The sequence below is a fragment of the Lactuca saligna genome, chromosome 3 (genome assembly GCF_052625555.1).
Source record: "Lactuca saligna cultivar CGN05327 chromosome 3, ASM5262555v1, whole genome shotgun sequence".
In the NCBI taxonomy this organism is placed as follows: Eukaryota; Viridiplantae; Streptophyta; class Magnoliopsida; order Asterales; family Asteraceae; genus Lactuca; species Lactuca saligna.
In genome coordinates this window covers 56,105,882-56,125,838 of record NC_136419.1, presented here as the reverse complement: position 1 = coordinate 56,125,838, position 19,957 = coordinate 56,105,882, and the positions used below count along the sequence as shown (strand labels likewise).

The 19,957-nt window shown below is 38.4% G+C and overlaps 2 protein-coding genes and 1 long non-coding RNA gene across 3 annotated transcripts; 1 reads left to right on the top strand and 2 right to left on the bottom strand.

Moving 5' to 3' along the window:
• The first annotated feature begins 16 nt into the window (after positions 1–16).
• LOC145033684 (uncharacterized) lies at positions 17–653 on the top strand. The gene is made up of 3 exons (XR_013677652.1): positions 17–116; positions 200–289; positions 372–653. It is a non-coding gene; the product is annotated as an uncharacterized LOC145033684 (long non-coding RNA).
• A 710-nt stretch (positions 654–1,363) lies between these two features.
• On the bottom strand, positions 1,364–3,576 carry LOC145035556 (uncharacterized). The gene is made up of 2 exons (XM_078984084.1): positions 3,298–3,576; positions 1,364–3,202 (listed from the first exon to the last, which is right to left on the bottom strand). Exons 1-2 carry the CDS (start codon positions 3,574–3,576, stop codon positions 1,364–1,366), a joined length of 2,118 nt encoding a protein of 705 aa, XP_078840210.1.
• A 7,661-nt stretch (positions 3,577–11,237) lies between these two features.
• LOC145036609 (uncharacterized) lies at positions 11,238–14,822 on the bottom strand. Its single transcript, XM_078985073.1, has 2 exons — positions 11,816–14,822; positions 11,238–11,641 (listed from the first exon to the last, which is right to left on the bottom strand). Exons 1-2 carry the CDS (start codon positions 14,820–14,822, stop codon positions 11,349–11,351), a joined length of 3,300 nt encoding a protein of 1,099 aa, XP_078841199.1. The 3' UTR covers positions 11,238–11,348.
• Positions 14,823–19,957: the final 5,135 nt, after the last annotated feature.

Here is a 19,957-nt window from a genome sequence, read left to right as displayed (position 1 = left end):
AATGTAATTTTCTCAAAAATAGTTGCAGGAAATTCACTGGAAATGTAGATTATATTGTTTTCCGAGCATTGAATGAGCATTCAACTTTTCTTGGACGATTACAAGAGAAGAAGCTCGTAAGTCATCTCAAATTAAAATCAAAATTTTTGTTTACATTTAATTGTATATGTTTATATAAGTTTTAATTTTTTTTATGCAGTGTATGGTGATAAAGTTACCATCACAGGCACTGTTGTTGTGTGTAACAGCTGATAGAATAAATCGGTTGGTAGGAATGGCTTTACCTCAGGTAATTAAGTAAATATAAATGAATTATTCTATTTATATATATAGTTTGACACAAGTGGAATATTTGTGTTTGTGTGAGATAGGAAATGGTGAAATATGAAAAGTAGGAGGAGGGAAAATGCAATTAGAGTATTGGAAAGGGACACAAAGTATGACTTTTGTAAAGTGAAAGGTTTAAAACAAAATGTTTGTGCAGTGGTAGAGTTGTATGTTGTTCATATTGTGCAGTGTTGATGACTGTTTTGAGATTGATGTTGTTGATATAGCAATCTCATGCATGTTCATATTTTGGTGAAGATATGACTCTTTTTAGTGTCTAGATGGGATGCTTTTTAGATGATAATGTGTAAATTTGTTTGGATTTAGAGTACAACTCTTTAGCATAAAATTCTTCAAGTTTCCTTTTTATTAGATTTCAATGTTTGAATAATGGGAGTTCTAGATTTCATTTTTCAAATTTAAAACTAGAGTATAAGAAGAAACAAATATTCTTAAATATATAAGTTTTTCTAGTGTAAATTACAAATTTGGTCCTGTGGTTTGCCTAAACTCACACATTTGGTTTTAGTATTGGATTTTTTACATGGTTGATTCATGTGGTTTGCATTTGGTGTACTGGTGGTCTTTCGGGGCTGTTAGTTTTTTTAATATGACTAATTTGCCCTTGTATCTACTAGTTGGAACTACTAATAATTAATAATCACTAATCACTACAAATTACAACTACCATCACCACTAATACCACAACCATAACCTTTAGCCACCATCACCACACCTATTGCCACCATCACAACACCACTCTTGCCCATAGTCACATAATTCGCGGTACGCTTTGGTACGGGTACGCGGTACGTAATTCGCTATGTCACTGAAATTCGGTACGAAGGGGGGTAGACTCATTTCGGTACGCTTCGGGACGCTCCGGTACGATGTACCAAATATTGTACCAAATTTCAAAACATATTAGATAAACTTAAAACTTGCAATCAAACAAACATTAAAAGTTCAAAACAGATTACATCAAAAGTAAAAACAAAATACATAAACATAAAACTCAAACATGTAACTTAATCCACTACTCCACCCTTTGTTTTTTTCCATTGCCATTATCTTCGTCTTCCTCGAGATCTTCCCATTCTATGTCTTTTAGCCTTGATCCTTCCAATTCCGTAGATTCGGGATCCATATCCCACTTTTTGTGTGACCCTTCTTTATATTCTTCGGTAAACCTTGAACACAAACGAACATTTGAATGTACAAAAACAAGTTTGTCAGCCGTTTTACAGCTTAGCCGGTTTCTCTTCACACTGTGAATATAGGAATAAGTGCTCCAGTTTCTTTCGGCTGAAGAGCTACTTATAGGCTGTGACAATACTTTTTTTGCCACATCAGCTAACTCCGGTGTTTCCGTGCCATAAGTAGACCACCAGTCAATTGCTTCCATTGTAACCGCATCCATTTGAGCCGCCGACAGTGAATAAAGACCCTTCTTCATGTTAAACGTGGCAAATTGTTCTCGCAACAATCGTTCTTCGTCTCTGTTTTCAGAAATGCGATTAAATGCTTCCATTACACCTTGTATAACTTCTTTATCAAGGTTTGGCGCCTTTCTACGAATTCCACCCGGTGCTAATGTTTCAAGATAGCGGCCATCGTAAAACCGTGGAGTTAAAGCGAATCCTAAACAGTGTAACGGGATGCTCATTTTCTCCCACCTGTTCAATACAATTTGTTGCACTTGAGGGAAATACGATGCATACATACTTTCCTCCATCACATCTTGTATTTCCCCCAACATATTATCCATCTTTTCATAAATTTCGCCCATTTTCGGGCCTTCACCGTCGCAAAATTTGATCAACCGATAAATTGGCTTCGTGATACGTAAAATATTTTCAACTTCGACCCAAAAGTTATCATCTCTTATATCATTAGCAATAAGTTGTCCAGTTGTTCTAGTGTGTTCATCGCTGTGTTTCACACAATCTCTCCACGAATTACGAGCAATTGTTGTAGATAATGCCTCTCTACAAATGAATAACCTCTTCAACAAAACATAGTGAGAAGCAAATCGGGTTTTTGCAACCTTTAAAAGCTCCAACTTTGAAGTCTCCCTAAAAATGGACAAAGCTTGTCCATGATTCAGAAAAAACTTGACAATCGCTTTCCCTTTTTTATATGTGTCATGTAACCAAATAAAATTGTTTGCAAAATCTTTAAAAACCAGGTTTAAGGTATGAACACAACATGGCGACCAGAAAATATGTTTGTACATCTTTTCCACTTCCTTTCCAGCAGCTTTACAATTGGCGGCATTGTCTGTCACAACACTGAGAACATTGCTTGGCCCGACAGAATCAATCGCTTGGCTTAGAAATTGAGCAATTGCTTTACCTGTTTTCTCCACTCCAGAAAAGTCAGTGGCATACATAAACATGGAACCTCGACTGTTTACAGCAAGCACATTGAGCAATGGTTTATGTTTTATGTTTGACCACCCATCAGACACAATAGAAATAGCGTGTGAATACCATGTTTCTTTAAACAGAATCAGGTCTTTCTCAACATCTCTAACACATTCGTTTAGTAAAACAGTTCTTGCTTTCTCACTTGATGGCGCTTTATAACCTTGGGGTGCCTTTCTTAATGCGTTTACATTGTCACGAAATTGAGGATTCCGCAAAACATTAAATGGAATCCCATTAGCACATAAGGCCCTCACAATTTTGAAATCAACTGCACTTCTCTCCATTATTGCAAAAGATTGCTCTATCGGTTTCTTAGAGCTCAAAGTTGGTTTTTTTGTTAAAACAGAACTTCTTAGGGATTTAGAGACTCCGAACATTTCAGCTTCTTTCACTTTTTTTTTTGCAACCTTTCGTAAGTTTCTCGGTCTTTTAGTACAACGGGACACCTTTTAATTTCAGCTTTTTCCGAGTTGAACACCAAAAAATGAGTATAAATACGGGTATACGAGCTAGTAAATGTTCCATGACAATGTTTACAAACCCATTTTTTTGAACCACCAGGATTTTTACTACTACCAGGACTAATAAAAGTAACTTCATCATATAAAGGCTTAGCATCTACACTTTGTGTTTTTGGCTGTGTACCTTGACTCATCCCACTGCTTGTACGCGCTTCTGATTGTTGATTCCCGTTGTCTTCTTCTTCATTGCCAAGATCAACATAATGATCTTCTTCCTCCAGATATTGTTGTGACTGCGATTGCTGTCCTCCATCATCTTCCTCATAGCTATTAGTTCCTCTTTTCTTTCCAAAAACCATGATACAATATTCTCTACTGTTACTATAATAGTATAACTATAATCGATAATCGCTATTCAAGAATATCAATAACCAAAGTACCAAACTATAAAATCTGAAATTAGATATTCTGGAATACAATTGAATAAAAAATATGATGGAATAGAAGTCTAATATAGGCCTAATTACAGAATGTGAATTCAATTTTGAAGAGTCGCTACTTAATTGTTCAGTTACAAAAAATCGTTCGTGAAGTCGATCGACTATTGAAATTCCAACCGATGTATCCAATTGACTGCAGACGCGTATTGTAATCAGGCAAATTGCGATCTCTATATCCTCTGATACGTTTGAATTGAAGATTTGGATCGCCAATTTCTGGTATTGAGTCGCGACCCGAAGCGTTCCCGGTACACGTTCGTACCGCGTTTTGGTACGAACGAACTGGATCGCAGATCGTGTTCACCAAGCGATTTCTTTGACTATGCTCTTGCCACCACCCTCACAACACCGCTCCTGTCACATCGTTACTCTTGCTACAAACATCTCAACCACGTCAACCCTACTACTGCCAACACCATCACAACCACCATAACAAAACTCATGCTACCTCACCGCTCTTACCACCACCCTTACAACTACCACTACGAATTTGAAATCCTCTAACTCTAATTATGCCATCACTTGCTACATTCACACAACAACTAATCTACATAATACCAAACCATAATACATTTTCTTAACTTGCATCATTATTTGATTAGAAATAAAAATCATTCTAACATGTTAGCTAACCATAATACCACCTGCCACAACAATATGTTTCAAGTTTCACATCATTAATTACCAAAAAAGCACACAAGCAACCCACGGAAACATTAAAAAAAAAAGAACATGACACAACCAATGAAATGAAGCTTAATTGATTTTATGTAATTATGTTTAAAAGCATTATCAAACGAAGCACACAAAATCTCCACTTATAGCGTGCCTCCTAGACACGTCAAAATAATCAAGCACTCTCACAATCTGGCTGTCCCGTTACATTTCCAGCCTGCGCCAGATGACCCCCGTTGTCCGGTATCCAGCCCAGAACATGTACACGGGAAAGTCATCAGACGACAAACGGGCACCTGCTAACTCCAATGAAGGTGCAAGGACCACTATCGTGGCTAAGCCAATCAAGGATTATATAGGGGACAAAGGTATGATCCACCAATCAATGCCACTATCCTAACCTGGGTCTAACACTCCTGTCCCCACTAGTTGCATCTGTGTCAATGCCCTTACGATAAAAAGCTACACGCCTCCAACGGTAAAGGGGTTAAATCCTTACTCTCTAAGCCTTATGCTTTACCATACACATATCTCCACTAACTTGGCCGTCAGTGCGTTCTCCCACGACCCCTCTCAGAGAACTAATGACGGCCTATTTCTCTTGTTGTGATATAGATCTCCATCGATACCCAAGTCAACAAACGTTGAAGTAAATCTCGGAGGTCCAATATCATATCATTGGTATCATCCATTGTTGAGACAAACGACACAAAAAACTTAATACACACATTCTGGTCATGGAAAACGACGGAGAAACTAGTCCCAGTGGCCCAATACGAAGTCACATACGACCAATGATGCCACTCGAACCGGTCACCCCAGAAACAACCCAAACCGTTGTATGGCGCACATTCTCCAACATTAGGCACACCGATAAACCAGTTCTAGATCCCATCTCTAACTCCGACGAGTGGACAACAATCAAACCAGACAAATCTAACTCCCAACATGACTCAAATGTTGAATCCATACTTCCCAAGCAACACACCATCGTTCTTTTCACCACAGACGCGACAATAACTCCACATGAAAAATGTCACCTGCAACGAGCTTCCAACCTATCTACTCAACTGCGATTGCACGAACACCGCTAGCAATACCAATCAGCAACATCCCGACTTTCAACATAAAATTTTCATTTTTATTTATGAGAACATATCAGAGTATAATTACAATATGCGAAAAACATGATGCGAATGCGCATGTGTACAGTCAAGCCTTGTCCTTCTCACGAACCGAGGAAGTACCTAAAAATATTTATAATCAACTAGGTAAGCATAAAGCTTAGTGAGTTCCCTAAAATACCATATACCATAATACATATATAATTCATACACATAATGGCTCACGACCTTTCACCGATCCACCAATAATATATATAATGTCCTTCAGCATAAAGTTGGCCTACCCCCTTTACCTTCAGCATAAAGTTGGTCCGCTCCTTGCCTTCAGTGTAAAGCTAGTCTGCCCGAGTCTGTTGGCCTTCAACACGAAGCTGGTTCGCCCTCAACTCCCATCATAATATATCAATACATATATCAGACAAATAGTCCAACATAACAGGCTACTAACTAAACTAGTTTAATTACCTACTTGCATACCATAGGGAAACTACATCCTAACATACAGAGGATACATACTAAATTATAAAACATAGTGAGAAAACTCACATGCACAATTACTCAAGAGACTATTATCTATCCTTCTGATGATCCAACTAGTGGGTAATGCGTCTATTAAGTATTAACCTATAATAACATAACTTATTAATATTTATGGCATTCTGGTAGAAGTTAGATTCTTCACTAATTCCAAATATACTTTCATGGCTATCAAATAAGGATCATCCAGGCATGACAGTTGGGAGGCACATCCATTTCGGCATATAGCTTTTCTGAAATCCAACAACCAAGCCAACGTGCTCATTATAGACACATCTTCCGTAAGTAGACCAATCAGAATATTTAACTGGAATTAATGACTATTCTGGTACTTATAGGTTCCTAATAACAGTTATTAACATAAGTATAAGTTACCCTAAAATCCTAGTAAGATCTAGCGAAAATCAGGAAATTATACAGGCAGAACTCCGACCTGAAAGCTCCTCTTCGTCAGGCTCCTATCTCAGAGCCCTGCTAAAATGAGAGTTGGTGTGAGGAATAATGAGAGTTAAGCTGCTATTTATAAGAATATAACCGGGGGGGGGGGGCCTATTGATGACGATGTCCATTCGTTTCTTGCCACATGTCACTTTCAAATTCGTCCACATCTAACCCTTCTAAAAGCTGCCACATGTTATCTTATTGTGGCACCACATGTCAAAAGCTCGTGATGCCATGTCCCCATGTGTCTCGGAAGCGGGGGTTGCCGACAATGCCACGTGGCGCCTCATGGTGGTGCCACATCATTATATCAAGTATTTTACTGAAATCTCCGAATGGCCATAACTTTTGCATACTAGCTTCGTTTTTGACGTTCATTATATCCCCGAAATCCTCTCGACGAGCCCTACATATTTTCTAGGTTGGAACAACTAATTCTCACTTTATTTTAAATTCGTATTTTTATAGAGATTAGGTTGTTAAAGTCCATACGAAATACATAACTCCTTCATACAAACTTCGTTCTCGACTGTCTCTATATCTAAGGATTCGTATTCACGAGATCTTCAACTATGGTTCAGATTGTTTTGGCTAACAATCAACCGATTTGAATTCCAATTTATGTGTCCACACTGCTACGTTTAATGATCAACCCCATTACCCGTTTATTGAGATCCCGCCCAACAAAATTCGACTTTTGAAGATGCGTTGTGAATCAGACCGCTCGATGTTTCCAAAAAAAAGGAGGGAAAAGAGTAGTGTACTACTACTACTCATGAAGCATTTCAAAAGAGCCTCGGCAGAAAATCAATTAGTTTATTATTTAAAGAAAATATATACTAACTCACAAAATTGATCTTGTTGTCCTTTCAGATAATCTCTCCAGCGTCGCGACACTCAGGGTGCGCCAACAACAAACTCGCGGAGCAAATCCCGGTCTGTAAAGCATTTACAGGGGACTTGTGAAGTGTGCACCGCTAACCAGTCACTCAAAGTTCCCATTCAGCGGGCATAGAAATATAACTCCCCGCCCAGTGTTGGCTGCGGGTCTCGTCCCCCTCACCGAGGTGCGCGTGCAACGCTCATAGCATCTATTTCTATTAACAACTTTCAACTGTGATTGGAACGCGGGAATCATGGACCAAGTGCATTGTATCTATTTACAAACTTCGGAGCTCAAAAATGGTCTTAGAGACTGTATGGCGAGGTTGCACTTCTTAACTACCCTGACCCGACATTTTATCGACATCAGTGTCGCGCAACACTCTTTAGCAACCTCGTACTCCTCTCAATAAAGGAGTATCAAGTCAACTCAAGTTGCATAAGCAATGCTTGGCACATCACGCAACCCCACGAATCTCGTGGCTGAGGTTCGGTCGTTCTCCCTATTATTTAATGTATTGGTGCTTTATCTAGTCCGATCCAATTGTCAGCAACCCAATCGCATCAGACTAGGGGGACTTGATAACACACGGTTTATATCATTGGTCGTGTACCAATAACATCAAACTGGGGGGACTTGATGACATATGGTCCATTAGCATAGCCTAGACTGCTCTAGCATGCCAGCCTGGCCTGATGCGCTCCTGCCAGCTCTGCCTGGCGTTCCCTTGCCAGTCCTGCTGGGGACTCTCCTGCTGGCCAGCTTGGCGCTACCTTGCCAGCCTAATGACACGCTGTTTATATGACTAAGTCCAGTTTGATGTCATTGGTCGTGTACCAATAACATCAGACTGGGGGGACTTGATGATATATGGTCCATTAGCATGGCCTAGACAGCTCTGACGCACCAGCCTCGCCTGTTGCTCCCTTGCTAGCCTTGCTGGGGACTCCCTTGCCAACCTTGTAAGGGACTCTCCCACTGGCTCGGCCTGTCTCTCCCTTGCCAGCCCTACTGGGGACTCTCCTGCCGGCCTGGCCTGGCCTGGCGCTCCCTTGCCAGCCTTTTCTGGTGTGCACCCGCCAGCCTTGCCTGGTGCATGCCCGCCATCATCGCCCGGCGCCTCCGGGCAGCCTTGCTAAGCTCCTTTCTAGTTGGGCCTGAATTGGGCTGGCCCAAGGCCTGACCTAATTCCCCTTGACCTAGTTATCCCCTATAAATAGAATAGTGCCTCCTCCATGAAGGAAGACCTTTTCCTAAGACCCTTTCCACTAGACTTCCCCCATGACTCAGCCTCCACACTATACTCCGGTCAGGTGGCTCAGCCGCCACCCGCTGCCGTCAGCCACCATACACCACCACCAGCACCAAGATGATTCTCTCCAACTATGGAGGACCATCTCAGATCTATCAGTTGATCTAACTTGATCGTCGGAGTCCACTCTCGGGGCACAGTCCATGGGGCAGCTCTAACGCATCTTTCTGTTGTGACCTCGTAGATCCGTCTCCGACGTAGAAACATATTCTTGGAAGGTTGGAGCCAATGTCGCATCAGTTAACAACAAATATATTTGTTTAACCGATAATGAATTTGTGATACTTTATGGTTGACTTTAAAGTATCTACTACATTCTGTTAGAATTTATAGTTTCTATTTTCTACTATATTCTGTCAAACTTTATAGTAATACATTCTGTCATAATTTATAGTTTTTATTCTATTATAATGCATTGAATTGTTTAATTTTTGAAACTTGATTATGTTTTCTTTGTGGATTTAGGTTTTGAAGAGGCTAACATTGATGTGGAGAAGGAAGAAAACATATAGAACCAGAATGTGTTATGCTAGAATGTATAAAGTGTTGCATAAAAATAATATTCTTTCATAATAGATTAGTGTTTTTGTTAGATTTTGATGTTTTTTTTTTCTTTCAGAATGTTGTTATTATTCAATGAATCACAATCATACAATGTAATTATATATTATATTATTAGTTCAAGAATTGATTTTGTGTATTCTTTCAGAATGTATTTACTAGTTTATGGTTGACATTCTGACAGAATAAAATCGAAAAATATATTTACTAGTTTATGGTTGGCATACTATATATATTATTCTGACAGAATAAAATCGGATTTTTTTTAATTTGAATTAATTTAAAATATTTATTTTTAAAAAATAAAGGAATTAATTACCCCTAAAAATACAAAATTTTCATTTTTTTAATATAGGTTAATTGACTAAAATGCCCTTATGCTGAAATTTGTGTGATTATATGGTATATGTTACTATTCTACTATCATAGACCCTCAGATCATGACCTTTGATTATATTTCATCGGATGGTCCAGATCTTTGCATTCTGGCACACAATAGTTAGTAAAAACACAATAACCCAACCATATATATATATATATATATATATATATATATATATATATATATATATATATATATATATATATATATATATATATAACTTGTATTGAGGTTGTTTTGTTGCAAACGAAAATGCCCTATTTGTTTGTGTGCTTAAAAGTTAATTTAAAACGAGAAAAGTTTAGTCAAACAAAGTTTTATTCCACATTGTTATTACCCGTTGTAGCTGCGTTTTTTCCTATCACTATAAACCCCCATCATTTAATTTGTTGTTTTTAAATACACCTCATACTTTAATACAAAATATATTAATAAAAATAGTATTAGACACTAATGGTTAGACATCATATTTTATATCTCATAAATTAAATATTTAATTATATTAACTAATTAGTAAAGAATTAACAAATATTTAGGAGGAAAAAAAAAACAGAGGAGGGGGGGGGGGGGGTAAATTCGTTGTTACACACCTAACCGATTGCCTGCCAAGCGGTACTTGTTGGGAAAATTAGGGTTTGCGGTGGAGATCTGGATATCAGCTTGGATCGTGATATCACCTCCGAACTGATATTTCTACCCTATGTCTGGGTTACAAGAAATCAGCTTAGGATAATCCAAGCGGACACCTACGTTTCTAGGCACAGAAAACGTAAGCTATTATGCTAAAAGGTTCTGTGAATGTGTGATGAAAAACGAGAGCTAAAGAACGTACATCTTCTGGAAAGGAAGAGTTGTTTATATACTAAACACGATTAGGGTTTCATTAGGGTTGAGCCGTCTTTAGTTGCTTTGGAAGCAAGTAATATTAATCCGGACTAGGATAATCCAAGTGGGACCCAGCCAGGGGCTCTGCCCCTTGGACCCCGCTAGACCCCCCCCCCCCCCAAAGGGGTGCTGCCCCCGAACCCCCGACTAGTTGTCGAATCGGCTTATGACTCGATCTTATACATGCGTGCACTCCGCACAACCCAGTACATGTATTAGAGTACAAATAATGAACCCCCTTAGCTCACATGTTAGTTCCAGTTACTTAAAATGACATGGGGATACTAAAATCACCAACAATACTTGGACTCGGACTTTATATTAGTTTATACTTAAAGGAATTTAATCATGTTAGTCTTAAGATTCTTCAACATGCAATTGATATGAATTTTGTATCTAGAGTTGAGATGAATTGCAAGTGATACAATATGTAAATATTCTCTCTATATTGTTTATAACTCTATTGGTGTTTTTATTTATTTGACGAAAATTGTAGAAAATGATTTATTGTATGTAATTAATCTACCAATGTTACTTTTGCTACTTTTTATATTTATTGGAAATCCAGGCGATGAAAAACTTGTTGCTAAATTTGACGTGAAAATAAAGTAAGTGAAAGGTCACTGGTAAATTAAAGATAAAGTTTATGTAGCTAATCAGTCATGAAGAGGATTATGCGTCAGATGTGTCCTGACTTATTTATTATCTAATACACAATGATTTAAGAAAACATATGAGAAGTTTCATAACAAGGCATTCAAATAAATACATATTATCAGGATGCGTATTGGGAACTTGACAAAAGCAATGAACACTGAAAGTACACTAATTTCAGGCCTTCATCAACAGATTTGAAACTTGGCGCATTGTTGGCCTTTCATGTGGATTGGAGTCCAAACATGCTCTTGCGAGATTGAGTACTAAATTAACTTGTTTCTCAACTTGTGGTGAGGGAAGTGGAATCCAACTATCTCCCACATTTGCTAACACCAGATACTCAACAGACAATGTTGGTAAAGATGTTATGAGTTCTCCCGGATGCTTTCCCATGATCACTTCCAGTGCAACAACTCCGAAGCTATACACATCGCATTTCTCTGTCGCCACCATTGTATAAGCAAGCTCTACATCCAAAGAAATATGAGATAAAAACAAAAAAAGCTATATCAAACCCACAAGATTCTAACATAAATACATATATATATATATATATATATATATATATATATATATATATATATATATATATATCATGAAACTTGAGAACATGTGGAACTAACATCACACAATTATGTTACCTGGGGCGATATAACCATAGGTGCCTGCAATCACAGTCCAATTGGATGAGTCTAGCTTTAAAAGCTTGGAAGTACCAAAATCAGAAATATGTGCCTCATAATCAGAATCAAGAAGGATGTTGGCAATGGAAATGTCTCTATGAATTATAGGAGGCGAGCAATCATGATGCATATAGGCCAAACCATTAGCTATAGCCTTTACAATATTGACCCTTTTTAACCAATCCAATTCTTTTGCGAAGATCTCATGGCATAAGATTGATCCAAGGCTTCCCTTTTCAAGGTATTCATAAATCAAAAATGAGTGACGGGCATGGGAGCAATATCCATAGAGTTTCACTATGTTTCGATGCCTTATGTTGGTTAATGCTCGTACCTCATTAAGGAATCCATTTTGATCAAGATTCTCGGATGATGAGTGAAGTTTCTTGACAGCTACCACATTGTTAGGTTGTAGCTGGGCTTTGTACACAGTCCCATATCCTCCGGTCCCAATAGCATATGCTTCATCAAAATTGTCCGTTGCTTTCAAGATGTCATCATACACTACTCCTCCATCGAAACTTGTTATGGAGAAATAATCACCACCTTCTTTGTCCAACGGTTTCTGCGGAGAATGACTCTTTCGTTTTCGATAAGCAATGAGGCCACACATGAAAAAACCAAGTAAAATTGCCCCAATAAGAGGGAGCATAATTACAAGGATTAGCCGATGATGAAAGGGATCGCTTTTCTTCTTCATAAATTGACTAGCACAAAGTTTCACACCTGTAACATTTCCACACAAACCTGGATTGCCTTGTATGGACGTGTTGAAAAAGTTGGGGCTTGGGGGAACTGGACCTGAGAGCTCATTGTAAGAAAAGTCGATATCAATCCCGAGAGGCAAATTTTTAAAAACATCAGGAATAGAACCAGATAGTCTATTATGAGAAAGATCCAGTTTTTGCAAACTTTGCAAACCTTGAACTTCAGATGGTATCTCTTGTGTGAGCAAATTCTGAGATAAATCAAGTTCTGTAAGTTGAACTAATTTACCAATCTCAAATGGAATTTTCTCACTGAGCTTGTTATTACTGAGATTCAAGTAGTGGATGTGTGCCCATTGACCAATACTACTTGGAATTGACCCATTCAATCTATTTTTGGATAGATCAAGTACTTCAAGGAATTCACAAAATCCGAGCTCTAGAGGTATAGTACCTGAAAGTTGGTTACCAGCAAAGGACAAATCCAACATATTTTTCATTTTGCCAAACTCCTTTGGTATCTCACCAATCAAATGATTCGAAGACAGATCAAGCCTCTGTAGTTGAGTTGAATCTCCAAACTCTGGAGGGATGGAACCACTAAGTTGATTGTTGCTGACCATAAGATCAGTAAGAGACTTCAACCTCACAAGTTGAATTGGAATTGTACCAGCATTCTGATTGTGGATCATGTGAAGGGCATTTAAAGAAGTCAAATTTCCAAATGATGAAGGAATAGAACCATTAAGCTGATTAGCGCTCAACCCAAGATGAGTGAGAGACTTCAACTGTCCAAGTTCAACAGGAATGGGACCTGAAATTTGATTATGTTGGATGATCACCCACTGTAAGTTGGTTAGGTTTCCTAGTGATGAAGGAATAGAACCAGTAAGTTGATTGTTACTCAACTCAAGATCAGTGAGAGAATTCAAATTCCCAAGTTTGATTGGAATGGGACCAGATAATCTATTCCGAAAAAGGTACAAATACTGAAGGTTACTCAGGTTTCCCAATGATGAAGGAATTGAACCACTAAGCTGATTGCTGCTCACCTGAAAATCGGTGAGAGACTTGAAATTCCCAAATTCAGTAGGAATGTGACCTGATAATTTATTATCACTGAGGTCCAATGTCTGTAGATTGCTCAGGTTTCCCAGTGAGGAAGGAATTTTACCACTAAGTTGATTGTCGCCCACCGAAAGATCAGTGAGAGACTTGAAATTCCCAAATTCAATAGGAATGTGACCTGATAATTCATTCTCGTGGAGGTACATAGTCTGTAGGTTGCTCAGGTTTGCAAGTGATGGAGGAACAGAACCACTTAGGTGATTGTGATTCACCTCAAGATGAGTAAGAGACTCCAGATTTCCAAGTTCAGTAGGAATTGGATCAGAGAGTTGATTGTTGTGCAAAGAAAGGATATTCAAAGATGTCAAATCACCCAATGAAGAAGGAATAGAACCACGAAGTTGATTGTAGCTCACCTGAAGATCAGTTAGAGACTTCAAATTCCCTAGTTCAATAGGAATTGAACCAAAGAGTTGGTTGTAGTACAAAGAAAGGATACTCAAAGATGTCAAATTACCCAGTGATGCAGGAATTTGACCTGAAAGTTTATTGTTATAGAGATATAGAAAAGCCAACTTTGTCAAATTTCCCAATGTTGGAGGTAATTCTCCTTGAAGAGAATTATTATACAATCGAAGCTCATAAAGAGAGGTTATTTGACCAATCTGTTGTGGTATTGAACCACTAAAGTTATTATGATTCAGGTAGAGGTTCTCAAGATTGGCTAGCATCCCTATTTCAGGTGGAATTACTCCAGAAAACTTATTTACTGAAAACTCTAGATACACAAGTTTGGACAGGAGTCCGATTTCTGGTGGGATAGGGCCAAAAAAATTGTTTATAACGAGTACAAAATGTGTAAGATTTTGTAGCAAAGAAAACGGAAATCGCTGAAGCGTACCCTTTAATCCAGATGACGTGAGGTTTAACTTCTGAATGCTCCAATAAGAATTGCAAACCACTCCAAACCAAGAAGTGCATGGAACCGAGACATTGGAATTCATAGGGACGGGAAGCCATGAAGAGAGCAGGGAGTCGTTTGGGACTTCAAGGCTTTCTTTCCATTTAAGAAGACCATTGGCTTCCTTCAGAGTAGCAGAAGCAAAATTTGGTATGCGATAGAGTGTAATGATTAGTAGAGCTAGAGAGAAGTGTAACATATGTAAAGAAGACATTATTTGCTTTGCCATGTGTTTTGAAAAACACAGGCCCGTGTGTCCTAATTTATACTTGATCTACCATTTTCTCTTATTTTTCAATTTTCCTTATTCAAAAAGGAAAATTGGTCAATGCCTTATTTTTCCACATGAATTGTCTTCTTCTAATAACTCATTGTCATATTTTTCCACAAGGAGTGTAGTTTACTTTGAATGGTATTTCTCATAGATATTTTGGAGAAAACTGAAGCTTAATAACAAAATTTAAAATAGTTAGTTAGCAAAAAGGCAATGGTGTCATATCTCGATCATGGAATTAGAAGTGAATATTATTTCAATCAGTTTGTTACACGATTATTTTTGTTTTTCAATTAGTTCTATTAAAAGTTTCATTTAGATAGAAAATGTAGCTATCAGATTAATTATATGCAAAATTGTATATAGTTGGTTCAGAAATCAAACAGTCGATTACAATCTTGTTTCAAATTTTAGACAAGATTATTTTAAAAATAAAAAACAGAATTTAACTTCATAAATCGAAAACTTACGAATGGAAAAATTACCTTGAAAAAATATTGATAATTTTTTTTTCTATTTTTTAATAGTTAATGTTGATATGCGAAGAAAAGATAGAACATGGTAGAGTGTGTTTTACTTCAACAATCAATGATTGTTAGTGGACGGCTATATGAATTGGTAATGACTCCTTTACATGAATCTAAAAGTTTATAGACCCAGTGCATTTTTTGATAGTGTGAATGAGGGAAAATACCATGATTTAGAAGAATAATGGCCCGCGGTAATGATTCCTCTGGCATTACGATCTTTACCACAATGATGCTGTCCATAGATCAAATTATTTTGTGGATTGGATTTCACTTTACTATCTACGGCTCCATTGCGTGTGCTCGGGGTATGCCATTGTGTATTAGGCCGTCCGGTTTGGTTGCAACGGACGGGTTCGCAGTCTAGGTGGCCACGAACCACGACCGTGCACACCATCCCGGTGGCTCGTGGTGGTTCGTGGTCGTGGGCATTCGTGCTCGGGACAACGAATAGAAACGGCCAATTTGATTTGCTGGTGAGTAACGGCCATATTTAGGTTTAAAATCCTTTTTTTTTTTTTTTTTTAAATTTTACCTTTCAAACAACATTAAACCTTTTCTATAAATACCACACCTATTCATTCATTTTAGTCACACAATTCTTTTCTCTTCTTCTCACAATCACACACTTCTTTTGTTTAATAAATTCAAAACCAATGGCTCCTAAAATAATAAATATGTCAAAAATGAAGAAGAGAACTTAGTATTAGCATGGGTAGCTGTTTCAAAAGACCCAGAAATACCTCTTAATTTTTGGATAAAAGTTGGAAACGTTTTCCATGATTTAATGGGTTGCCAAAGTCGTAATCTTGATGAAATATGTTCGAAGTTTCGCGACATGAGGATTAAATGCTTTGAATTCAATGGGGTTTATAACTTTGTTATAAACAACGTAGACGAAGACGACCCGTTTGCTGTGACCATGCACCAATATGAAGATACGAAACACACACGGTTTAAACACGTCAAAATTTGGCGAAAATTGAGAGTCTCTAAAATTTAGTCATTAAAAATAAGGTTTAAAAACTAGTTTAAATTGTTTGTGGTTGCATTTTTATGTTTTTTTTATTATTATCTTTTTTATTTTATGTTGTGTGTTTCAAATTAATATAATCTTTATTTCATTGAATAAAAAAGTAACTAAAAAAATGTTTTATTGTGTTTGTGAATTAAATTTAAATAAAAAAATGTTTCATTGTGTTTTAATGTATTTTTAAATTAAATTTAAATAAAAAATGAGATGAAGTGGTGTATTTAGTTGTAGTTGTAAGTATCTATAACATTCCGTTTAAAATAAAATAATTAAATAATAAACCCGGAATCCCGAGAAATAATTATTATTATTATTTTAAATTATTATAGTTCAAAATCGAATAATAATTAGTGGGGTGTTAGTTTGGGAAGCCAAATGTCAATATTTGAATCCCCGGGGATTAAATTGTAATTTCAGGATTTATATTGAAAAGGATTTTTGAAGGCACGGTGTAATTGGTAACTTTTGGACTTATTCTGGAAGGATTTATAGGAGTAGGGGCCAAATGGTAAATTTTGGATTTTAATTGAGAAGATTGTGAAGTAGAGGAACCGGAGTTGCAAAATTTGTTTAATAGTTTGAATGGAGTCACGGGACTTTAACCTGTGCCTTCCATTCCCGGTTGGATGCATCATCGAGGAAACCCTAAACCTAATCTCTACCTCTAGCCGCCATCTTCTTTCTCCATCGTCAAGACACCACCTCCCTTCCTCATCTTGTTGCTTCGATCAACCAAGGTCACCGGCGGACCTTGCTGTCAGCGAAAACGTCATTTGCCACTGTTTCATTGCCGACGACAATGACAAATCGTGGCTGTAGCTGCTGCCGTTCGTGGTTAGAGAAGAACGAACCTCTCCCACCTCCTTCTCCGTTTATGTCCTGGTGCTACATTGCTGTTGTGACTCCGACGACGGGCTTGAGGATCGATACCACAACTGATGTTACCGTTCTAAATCACCGCCATTCCCTCCTGTTTAGTCAAGTTTATGTGGTTACTTGACCGGAAATCACAAGAGGGCCGCCACCACCACCGTGAGGTGGTGGCTAGCACCTCCGACCACCGCCTGCCACCACAGAGCGGGTGTGTGTGTGCGTGTGTATTACTTTATGTGTGTGTGTGTTTATTCGGGTATATGTTGTATAATGTATTGTATGACCGGATTAATCAAAGAAAAACAACCTGTCACCACCGTGAGGTGGTGGTTTCCACCTCATGCTGCCATTCTGCCGCCACCAGCTGCCATTCTGCCGCTACCAGCCGCCATCTTGGGTGGTTGAGTGCTTTTGTGTGTGTGATTGTTATTTTGGGATGCTTCGATATTTTTTTAGTCAAAAACTGTAACCATCACTACCTGAGGTGGTAGTGGGTGGTGCCCGACTTGTTTAACCCTAATGGGCCCAATGAAGCCCTAATTGACCTAAAAGCCTAACCATGTGACTAATTGGCTAGTATTTGGGCTTATCGGGACCCGCATATTGGGCCATTGGAATTGAATTAAGAGTTACACCCAATCACACCGTATGATCTATCTAGTAGAATGATGGATTTAATGGATTAAATCTTTAATGGGTTAATAAGAAACACTTAATCCTAATCGTCATTTCATGTGAAACCCTAATCTCAGTTGGTCCTTGATTTGGGCCTTTCTTTTAGGTTTTGGTGAATGGGTTAATGATGGGCCATCCAAGAACAAGCATATGGATTAGAATATTTAGATGGGCTTTAGGATAAGGCCCATTGGAAAGGCTGGGGCCAAATTTGGAAAATTTGGCTATAGGTGGGCTATAATTAGGCCTTGATAATTATGAGATATTGGGCCATTGGAATACCAAGAGTTTGGACTAGAATAAATGGATGGGCCTTAAGGTAAGACCATGTAGTGGTATGCGCCTAATTTGGAAAATTGGGCCATATGTTGGGCTTTGGCCCATTACTTGAATTTTGGGCCTTGGAGCGTGAGTTGGGCCTTGGATTTGAATCAAGCTAGGTTGGGGGTAAAGTAGTCCTTTAACCCAAGCATGAACTCGTGGTTATGTATTGGAACCCAATTATTAATTGGGTGTTGTTTTGATGTTGACAGTTCGAGAATCTATCAACCAGCAACTGGAGTTTTATTCGCGGGACTTCAGCAGTGCCAAGTGAGTTCTTCTCACTATATCAACAGGGTCTAAGACACCAATGTCAGCCCTTATCGGATTTGTATTCGGGTTTATTGCATGATATGTTTATTGATTTACATCATGTTAGTTAGGACGGTGAGATGCTTAGTGACCTGGTAGGTCAGTATCCTATTGCTATGTTAGAGATCTGTTAGATCAGTATCCTGGTTATAGGATGTTAGTATGTTAGAGATCTGTTAGATCTGTATCCTGGTTATAGGATGGTTGTTATGTTATTGATCGGTTAGATCGGTATCCTGGTTATAGGATAGTTGTCATGTTAGTGATCTGTTAGATATGTGTAACTATCTGTACTTGCATGATAGTGTATGATATTTATGTGCATATGTTTGTTGGTTCGGGGGATTGGGTTGAGGAAGGTCCTGCTTTGTGCTGTAGGCCAAGATACCCAGGGAGGACCGGATAGACTGTAGACCCGAGAGGGCATTTAGTCAAGCCAAAGGCCCGACGAGCAGTCCGGATGGGCTGAAGGCCTGAGAGGTTCAGACGTGTCGAAGGCTCGGAGAGCGTTCCAGATAGACTGACGGCCTAATGCGGCCAGAGTTGCACGGTAGTAGAAAAAATAAAAATTTCGAAAATTTTCAAAAAAATTTCCACTGCGGCCGAAAAAGTTAGGGGTTGTCAGTGCCACTGTGGACCACCCTTAGGTCCGCCCCTGAATACGGGCGGTCCCAAATTGATGGCTTATTATCCATGTTGTGTTTGTATATATGATATGGTTATATTTGTATGGCGTTGGTATTTTAGGGGAACTCACTAAGCTTCGGACTTACAGTTGTTGATTTTGTTTCAGGTACTTCTGAAGAAGATCGCGGGAGGGCGAAGGCGTGATCGTACACCTCTTATTGTTTTTATGATTTGATTTCTGGGAAACTCTGACATTGAACTATTTTGAAAACAAGTTTTGTAATAATCATGGGTTCTGAAATGTTTTAAAAAGTTTAATTTTGGCATGATTTTTATGGATGTTACAAGTTGGTATCAGAGCCTTGGTTTGAGTGAATTGGAGGAAACACTCGCGTGTCTCCAGTCTCAAACCGAGGACAAGATTTTAAAATGATTTTCTTAAAATGTTTTCAAAATAATAAAGGAGGGTGCAAGTGTACGACCAACCGGAGCTCGCGGATAGACCCCAAAATACCTTAGGGATTATATGCTAGGATAGGACCCATACGCGTAGCAAGGAAGTCACAACCCCTAGGGTTTAGTTGGGAGTTGGTTCCTCGTTATTATATGGATTATCTGAGATCTCTCTGGTGTATTATCAGAATGGTGGGTTACGAGACCGGATCCGGAGCTGACAGCCAGAGCGGGCCAACAACAATGACAAAGACTACTGGTCAGATGAG

Coding starts and splice junctions, on each gene's coding strand:
- LOC145035556 (XM_078984084.1), bottom strand. CDS start 3,576: ATGGTTTTTGGAAAGAAAAGAGGAACTAATAGCTATGAGGAAGATGAT. Junction 3,203..3,297: donor CTGGTGGTTCAAAAAAATGG/GTTTGTAAACAT, acceptor TGAAATTAAAAG/GTGTCCCGTTGTACTAAAAG.
- LOC145036609 (XM_078985073.1), bottom strand. CDS start 14,822: ATGGCAAAGCAAATAATGTCTTCTTTACATATGTTACACTTCTCTCTA. Junction 11,642..11,815: donor CTATGGTTATATCGCCCCAG/GTAACATAATTG, acceptor CTTTGGATGTAG/AGCTTGCTTATACAATGGTG.